The sequence below is a fragment of the Oncorhynchus gorbuscha genome, linkage group LG12 (genome assembly GCF_021184085.1).
Source record: "Oncorhynchus gorbuscha isolate QuinsamMale2020 ecotype Even-year linkage group LG12, OgorEven_v1.0, whole genome shotgun sequence".
Lineage (NCBI taxonomy): Eukaryota > Metazoa > Chordata > Actinopteri > Salmoniformes > Salmonidae > Oncorhynchus > Oncorhynchus gorbuscha.
The window spans coordinates 49,701,797-49,711,098 of record NC_060184.1 but is presented as its reverse complement, the minus strand read 5'-3'; the positions used below and the strand labels follow the sequence as shown (position 1 = coordinate 49,711,098).

Here is a 9,302-nt window from a genome sequence, read left to right as displayed (position 1 = left end):
TAAGTCGTCTAACATGTTATTACGCCAACCTTGTGAAAGTGACAAGCTGACACGTTTTCATTTTCGTCAAAATCAACTTTTGCAAGCACATGCGCAGTTCAGTGCGAGACACGCGTGAGAACCGATGACGTGACCTACACGTGACCTAATGCCGCGTTGAAAATCAAATCAAAGTTTTTGTCACATGCGCCGAATAAATGCTTATTTACAGGCTCTAACCAACAGTGCAATTTTTAAGTAAAAACAAGTATTGGGTGAAAAATAGATAAATAAAAAAAACAACAGTAAAAAAGACAGTGAAAACAGTAGCGAGACTATATTCAGGCACGGGTTAGTCAGGCTAATTGAGGTAGTATGTACATGTAGGCATGGTTAAAGTGACTATGCATATATAATATACAGAGAGTAGCAACAGTATAAGAGGGGTTGGGGGACACACACAATGCAAATAGTCCCGGTAGACATTTGATTACCTGTTCAGGAATGTGGTAGTAGTGAGAACAGTCTATGACTGACACCGCCTGTTGTAGAGGTCCTGGATGGCAGGAATGTGGCCCCAGTGATGTACTGGGCTGTGATGTACCCTCTATAGTGTGTGATGCAACCAGTTACAGGCCGATCTTTTCATGACAATTGGAAATCTGTATTTTCACATTCTTATTTTCAGTGACACCGCCTGTTGTAGAGTTAACTAGTCCAATCCTGGGGTGGTTGTTTCCCTTGCTCTGCATTCAAACGGCACTGGAAGCTGGTGTAACCGAAAATGTCTGGCTAGTTAGCGTGCTTCAATGTGGTGGCTGTTGTCATTGTGTTGCTGGTTCGAGCCCAGGGAGGAGCGAGGAGAGGTACGGAAGCTATACTGTTACACTGGCAATACTAAAGTGACTATAAGAACATCCAATAGTCAACGGTTAATTAAATATAAATCGTACAGAGGGAAATAGTCCTATAATTCCTATAATAACTACAACCTAAAACTTCTTACCTGGGAATATTGAAGACTCATGTTAAAAGGAACCACTAGCTTTCATATGATCTCATGTTCTGAACAAGGAACTGAAACGTTAGCTTTCTTACATGGCACATATTTTACATGAAACATATTGCACTTTTACTTTCTTCACCAACACTTTGTTTTTGCATTATGTAAACCAAATGTCAACAGAACATGTTTCATTATTTACTTGAGGCTAAATAGATGTTATTGATGTATTATATTAAGGTAAAATAAGTGTTCATTCAGTATTGTTGTAATTGTCATTATTACAAATACATAAAAAATTAAAAATTGGCCGATTGGTCGGCATCAGCTTTTTCGGTCCTCCAATAATCGGTATCGGTATCGGCGTTGAAAAAATCATAATCGTTCGACCTCTAGTCAGGATGCTCTCGATGTTGCAGCTGTAGAACCTTATGACGATCTGAAGACCCATGACAAATCTTTTTAGTTTCCTGAGGGGGAAGAGGCTTGGTCGTGTCCTCTTCACAAATGTCTTGGGGTGTTTGGACCATTCTAGTTTGTTGGTGATGTGGACACCAAGGAACTTGAAGCTCTCATCCTGCTCCACTACAGCCTTGTCAATGAGAATGCAGGAGTTCTCGGTCCTCCTTTTTCTGTAGTCCACAATCATTCCTTAGTCTTGGTTACGTTGAAGGATGGGTTGTTATTCTGGCACTACCCAGCCAGGTCTCTGACCTCCTCCCTATAGACTGTCTCGTCGTTGTCTGTGATCGGGCCTACCACTGTTGTGTCATCTGCAAACTTAATGATGGTGTTGGGATTCTTGCCTGGCCATGCAGTTGTGGGTGAACAAGGAGTACAGGAGGGGACTGAGCACGCACCCCTGAGGGGCTCCAGTGTTGAGGATCAGCGTGGCAGATGTGTTGCTACCTACCCTCACCACTTGGAGGCGGCCCGTCAGGAAGTCCAGTTGCAGAGGGAGGTGTTTAGTCCCAGAATCCTTAGCTTAGTGATGAGCTTTGAGGGTACTATGGTGTTTAACGTTGAGCTGTAGTCAATGAATAGCATTCTCACGTAAGTGTTCCTGTTGTCCAGGTGGGAAAGGGCAGTGTGGAGTAAAATAGAGATTGCATCATCTGTGGATCTGTTTGGGCGGTATGCAAATTGGAGTGGGTCTAGGGTTTCTGGGATAATGATGTTGATGTGAGTGATTACCAGCCTTTAAAAGCACTGCAAGGCTACGGACGTGAGTGCTATACGGGCCTGTAGTCTGCTAAATGACTTAAATGTAAATGTAAATGTAGTCATTTAGGCAGGTTGCCTCAGTGTTCTTGGGCACAGGGACTATGGTGGTCTGCCTGAAACATGTTGGTATTGCAGACTCAATCAAGGACATCTTGAAAATGTCAAACTAACCTACCAACCTGCCAGTTGGTCAGCACATGCCCGCAGCACACGTCCTGGTATTCCATCTGGCCCCATGGCCTTCTGAATGCTGACCTGTTTAAAGGTCTTACTCAAGTCGGCTACGGAGAGCGTGATCACACAGTCGTCCGGAACAGCTGATGCTCTCATGCATGCCTCAGTGTTGCTTGCCTCGAAGCGAGCATAGAAGTTATTTAGCTCGTCTACTAGACTCGTATCACTGGGCAGCTCGCGACTGTGCTTCCCTTTGTAGTCTGTAATAGTTTGCAAGCCCTGCCACATAAGACGAGCATCGGAGCCGGTGTAGTACGATTCAATATTAGCCCTGTATTGGCGCTTTGCCTGTTTGATGGTTCGTCAGAGGGCGTTACAGGATTTCTTATAAGCTTCCGGGTTAGAGTCCCATACCTTGAAAGCAGCAGCTCTACCCTTTAGCTCAGTGCGAATGTTGCCTGTAATCCATGGCTTCTGGTTGGGGTATGTACGTACAGTCACTCTGGGGACGACGTTCTCAATGCACTTATTGATAAAGCCAGTGACTGATGTGGTGTACTCCTCAATGCCATCGGAAGAATCCCAGAACATGTTCCAGTCTGTGATAGCAAAACTGTCCTGTAGTTTAACGTCTGCTTCATCTGACCGATTCACTAGTGCTTCCTGCTTTAATTTTTGCTTGTAACCAGGAATCAGGAGGATAGAATTGTGGTCAGATTTACCAAATGGTGGGCGAGGGAGAGCTTTGTACACGTCTCTGTATGTGGAGTACATGTGTCTCCGGCCACTAGGAGCGCCGCCTCTGGTTGAGCGGTTTCCGGTTTGCTTATATCCTTATACAGCTGACTGAGTGCGGCCTTAGTGCCAGCTTTCATCTGTGGTGGTAAATCTAGATGCTGTTCTTCCACTAACCTCATTACAACTCCCCTCCAAGTCTCCGACCACTACCTTGTATCCTTTTCCCTCTCGCTCTCATCCAACACTTCCCACACTGCCCCTACTCGGATGGTATCGCGCCGTCCCAACCTTCGCTCTCTCTCCCCCACTACTCTCTCCTCTTCCATCCTATCATCTCTTCCCTCTGCTCAAACCTTCTCCAACCTATCTCCTGATTCTGCCTCCTCAACCCTCCTCTCCTCCCTTTCTGCATCCTTTGACTCTCTATGTCCCCTATCTTCCAGGCCGGCTCGGTCCTCCCCTCCCGCTCCGTGGCTTGACGACTCATTGCGAGCTCACAGAACAGGGCTCCGGGCAGCCGAGCGGAAATGGAGGAAAACTCGCCTCCCTGCGGACCTGGCATCCTTTCACTCCCTCCTCTCTACATTTTCCTCCTCTGTCTCTGCTGCTAAAGCCACTTTCTACCACTCTAAATTCAAAGCATCTGCCTCTAACCCTAGGAAGCTCTTTGCCACATTCTCCTCCCTCCTGAATCCTCCCCCCCTCCCTCCTCCCTCTCTGCAGATGACTTCGTCAACCATTTTGAAAAGAAGGTCGACGACATCCGATCCTCGTTTGCTAAGTCAAACGACACCGCTGGTTCTGCTCACACTGCCCTACCCTGTGCTCTGACCTCTTTCTCCCTTCTCTCTCCAGATGAAATCTCGCGTCTTGTGACGGCCGGCTCCCCAACAACCTGCCCGCTCGACCCTATTCCCTCCTCTCTTCTCCAGACCATTTCCGGAGTCCTTCTCCCTTACCTCACCTTGCTCATCAACTTATCCCTGACCGCTGGCTACGTCCCTTCCATCTTCAAGAGAGCGAGAGTTGCACCCCTTCTGAAAAAACCTACACTCGATCCCTCCGATGTCAACAACTACAGACCAGTATCCCTTCTTTCTTTTCTCTCCAAAACTCTTGAACGTGCCGTCCTTGGTCAGCTCTCCCACTATCTCTCTCAGAATGACCTTCTTGATCCAAATCAATCAGGTTTCAAGACTAGTCATTCAACTGAGACTGCTCTTCTCTGTATCATGGAGGCGCTCCGCACCGCTAAAGCTAACTCTCTCTCCTTTGCTCTCATCCTTCTAGACCTATCGGCTGCCTTCGATACTGTGAACCATCAGATCCTCCTATCCACCCTCTCCGAGTTGGGCATCTCCGGCGCGGCCCACGCTTGGATTGCGTCCTACCTGACAGGTCGCTCCTACCAGGTGGCGTGGCGAGAATCTGTCTCCTTACCACGCGCTCTCACCACTGGTGTCCCCCAGGGCTCTGTTCTAGGCCCTCTCCTATTCTCGCTATACACCAAGTCACTTGGCTCTGTCATAACCTCACATGGTCTCTCCTATCATTGCTATGCAGACGACACACAATTAATCTTCTCCTTTCCCCCTTCTGATGACCAGGTGGCAAAATCGCATCTCTGCATGTCTGGCAGACATATCAGTGTGGATGACGGATCACCACATCAAGCTGAACTTCGGCAAGACGGAGCTGCTCTTCCTCCCGGGGAAGGACTGCCCGTTCCATGATCTCGCCATCACGGTTGACAACTCCATTGTGTCCTCCTCCCAGAGCGCTAAGAACCTTGGCGTGATCCTAGACAACACCCTGTCGTTCTCAACTAACATCAAGGCGGTGGCCCGTTCCTGTAGGTTCATGCTCTACAACATCCGCAGAGTACGACCCTGCCTCACACAGGAAGCGGCGCAGGTCCTAATCCAGGCACTTGTCATCTCCCGTCTGGATTACTGCAACTCGCTGTTGGCTGGGCTCCCTGCCTGTGCCATTAAACCCCTACAACTCATCCAGAACGCCGCAGCCCGTCTAGTGTTCAACCTTCCCAAGTTCTCTCACGTCACCCCGCTCCTCCGCTCTCTCCACTGGCTTCCAGTTGAAGCTCGCATCCGCTACAAGACCATGGTGCTTGCCTACGGAGCTGTGAGGGGAACGGCACCTCAGTACCTCCAGGCTCTGATCAGGCCCTACACCCAAATAAGGGCACTGCGTTCATCCACCTCTGGCCTGCTCGCCTCCCTACCACTGAGGAAGTACAGTTCCCGCTCAGCCCAGTCAAAACTGTTCACTGCTCTGGCTCCCCAATGGTGGAACAAACTCCCTCACGACGCCAGGACAGCGGAGTCAATCACCACCTTCCGGAGACACCTGAAACCCCACCTCTTTAAGGAATACCTAGGATAGGATAAAGTAATCCTTCTCACCCCCTCCCCCCTTAAAATATTTAGATGCACTATTGTAAAGTGGCTGTTCCACTGGATGTCATAAGGTGAATGCACCAATTTGTAAGTCGCTCTGGATAAGAGCGTCTGCTAAATGACTTAAATGTAAATGTAAATCAACAACCACGAAAAGTATAGATGAAAACTCTCTTAGCAAATAGTGTGGTCTGTAGTTTATCATAATATACTCAACTTCAGGCGAGCAAAATCTAGAGACTTCTTTAGATTTCGTGCACCAGCTGTTGTTTACAAATATGCACAGACCTTCCCACCTCGTTTTACCGGAGTGTGCTGTTCTATCTAGCCGGTGCAGTGTATATCCCCCTAGCTGAATATCCATGTCATCATTCAGCAATGATTCTCCGACTTTAGCACATTTTTATTTTGCCCGACTGGGGAAAATGCTGTACATTTTAAATTACTCCATGTATTTTGAAAGATGAGACGTTGATGAGCCAATAATAGCCTACCGCTTTGATGTCAGCCAAATGGGCACTTAACATTTCCAAATACATTTTTTTTACCCTTATTTTACCAGGTAAATTGACTGAGAACACATTATTTACAGCAACATTTCCAAATCATGAAGCTCATGTCATATACAATGTCAACGTTTATGATCCTTATGTTTGATGTAGTTACAATATGACATGGCGTCATACCCTGGGTTGTTCTGGACAGAATGAGACTTTGTTTATTGTGAAGAAAATTCGCCGGACCACACGCACCTGAATGCACTCATAACTCTTTTCTATACGCACCAAAATTACGATCAGTTTCTCTAAATTGCCTTGTGAAAGTCTAACGCTGTAAATCGTATTTGATCGTTTAGCTAGTCAATGTTGGCAATAGAACAAGAGTACAAATTCTGCCCACCTGACCCAAATTGCGATTAACAATGGACCTTTTTGGATTGCGTAAACACTAATTGTGTGATGGCGGAAATGCAGGGTTATGTTTCAAATGAAACGACTAGCCTACAAATGCGCTTGCTCTAGTTCCTCGAGGCACAGCTAGAAAAGAAAAGCACCTTATAGTTGGGAGACTTCTTTGATTCATAAAAGTGCATTGAAATTGCTTAGGTTAGGAACTGTGCACATTTCGGAGACACCATTTAGTCCGCACTTAAACCCTTGTCATTTATGTTAGAGCTCTCCTACATTTTCCAGGAAGTGTTATGTTATTGAATGTATCCTGGGTATTTCCGGCAAAAAGTAGAGTAAATGCCAATCAAGTGCGTAATGTTTTGATTCGGTCTTGTCACGCGAACCGTTGTGTAGGCCTACTCACCTTTAGGCTGATAATTTCCCTATGATATCCAAACTGTTTACTTTCAATTGTTACCATGGTTATGCATATTATTTTCACACTCCTGTAAGAAACTTTCATTTGGCTCTATCCAGATAGGTCAATTCCCTAAATAAATATCTCTGTAATTGATATGTCATCTTTATAAGACCCAAACTGTTTTGAGTGCCCCCCTGGCCTGTTGGCTGCATGGGATTTGACTTCGGGAAGAGGCAGTGGTTGGCTATTCCAAGGATGCATCCCACATAGTACTACCAGAGCTCTAGACGTCAAAAGTAGAGCACTATATAGGTAATAGGGTGCCATTTGGGACACAAACTAGAGAGGGGATGGATGGAAATGGTCATGGGATAAATTTTAAACATCCCATCAGGACTCAGGCAGATTTATGACTAAGGCCCATCATCTTAGAATAGTTTCCGCTCTGTGTTTCTTAACTGGATGTTTATTTCATTATACTGTATGTCAGAGGGCAATAAAATGCTCGAGATTTCCCCACAAAGCACCTTGTTTTATGTCCAGGTCCTTCACTGTAAATTACACACAAAGCAGCTTGTTTTATGTCCAGGTTGTTCACTGTAAATAACCTGGCAACAAAAAATGGAGTTCAATGCAAAAAAAAAAGAAGACATATTTAATCATATTCAGAGACAAATTTTTCCAGTCTGGTGATACATGTATAGTCAGGTTTCACTAGCCTTATCAACTTGACAGTGTCCACCCCAAATGGCACCTTATTCACTAATTAGTGAATAGGGTGCCATTTCGGACTCATCCACAGCTGTTGCTCCATAGGTGGATAATCACTGCAGCCAGGGCACATACTGTAGAATAGATGGTTCACTTTAATGTGTGTGAGAACACGAGGCCTTCATTCAAAACACAAGAAAAGCAACCTGTACAAATACTGATTAAAGGAATCGTACAAGAGTGGTGTAAACACATATACATATTCACAAATATTCCATAATCAATAGTCCACTCTCTTAGCAATACTCTTCTCTTTGCCTTGAAAAACAACACAGTAGCCTGCCCAAAGCATTTGCATTTTTATGTTATGAAATTACTATTAATAATAATCATTACAGTAATCACAAAACTAAGTGAGTTTATATTACCTCTAGTAGAAAACGTGTCCCAAATGGCACCCAAGTCCCTTTATAGTTCACTACTTTTGGCCAGGGCCATAGGATGCCATTAGGGACAGGCCCCTAACAGACAAGCTGGCCCTCTCAAAGCCCTTGAGACAGAGGTGTAGTAGGAGTGCTGCAGTCCTGTGTGTCACCCCATTTCTGTCCTCTTATTGCCGGTTCCTCTCTCCTCCTCAGACAGCACTGTTCGATCTTTGGTGAACACGATTGTTATTGTCGTTTATTTCATAATGCACTCTGCTGAAGGGTCATGGACACACTCACAGTAGATCTTGTCTTTCTTTTGCGCAAAGTCTTAAAACAGCCTCGAGATTCTATTGTTGCTGCTCTTTTGGGGATTTTGAATACACATGTAAGTTACTTTAAAACCAAAACATTCTGCGCTCACCCCCCCTCCATTCTTCCCTCGTCCCACTGTTGGGTGACAATCCCTTCACCCCTGTTTCTGTTCTACACACAGTCAAAGAGAGATATCAGTTCAGCTCTCAATAGGAAGTCTTCTCTGGCCTGTCCATGTCAATTGAATCAGTGGTTGCAGGGAGTAAGACACAGACGTCCCCCCTCAGCTGAGCTCGAAGCCTGCGGAGGACTCAATGGCGTACAGAAGCTTGTTCCTCATCAGGTGCTGGTCGCAGAACTCGGGCAGCTTAAGCAGGTTCATGCAGGTGGAAGCTGTGGGCAGGCGCTCTAGGTCATTCCCCCCGTTATGGATGCAGAAAGCTGGGTACAGTTCCTGGATATATGGGTGAGATGGGGAGGGAGAACTGTGTCAAACTAGAGGTTCATAGGGCAACGGAGGCCCTGTATACATTTAAATTCATACAACTGATGTACCACGCATTTGGCATAACACTAGTGATACAACAGTTTTTTTCTGGCCAAAATAATTAATTACAAGCGACATCAGGATATAAATGTGATAAGCTGTGAAAAAAGCGTGGACATACAATTAAAATAGTCTTATGTTTGAAGGAGACCAAGTGTGACACTTGGATGCTGAGCAAGTGTAGCAAATGGTAATTTCATGTTTTCAGTCTGGCTCTTTATAAAATTACACTTTCTGGTGATGAGGCCAGGCCATCTCCACTCACATCATCCAGGCCAAGACACTGGCCGCATCCCAAATGGCACCCTATTCCCTATATAGTACACTACTTTTGACCAGAGTCCTATGGGTTTTCCTATGGTCCCTGGTGAAAAGTAGTGGACTATATAGGGAATAGGTGCCATTTGGAGCGCACACATTGACAGTTTCCATTAGAATCCACAGGAATCATCCTTTCT

The 9,302-nt window shown here is 45.6% G+C and overlaps 1 protein-coding gene across 1 annotated transcript in view; it reads right to left on the bottom strand.

The window, feature by feature from the left end:
• Positions 1-7,482: 7,482 nt before the first annotated feature.
• The window catches only part of LOC123991105 (ubiquitin-protein ligase E3C-like), a 39,191-nt gene continuing 37,371 nt past the window's right edge, over positions 7,483-9,302 (bottom strand). The window contains exon 24 of the mRNA XM_046292314.1: positions 7,483-8,751. Within this exon, the coding sequence (XP_046148270.1) occupies positions 8,581-8,751 (171 nt within the window). The 3' untranslated portion in view covers positions 7,483-8,580. The remainder of the gene's footprint in view (positions 8,752-9,302) is intronic.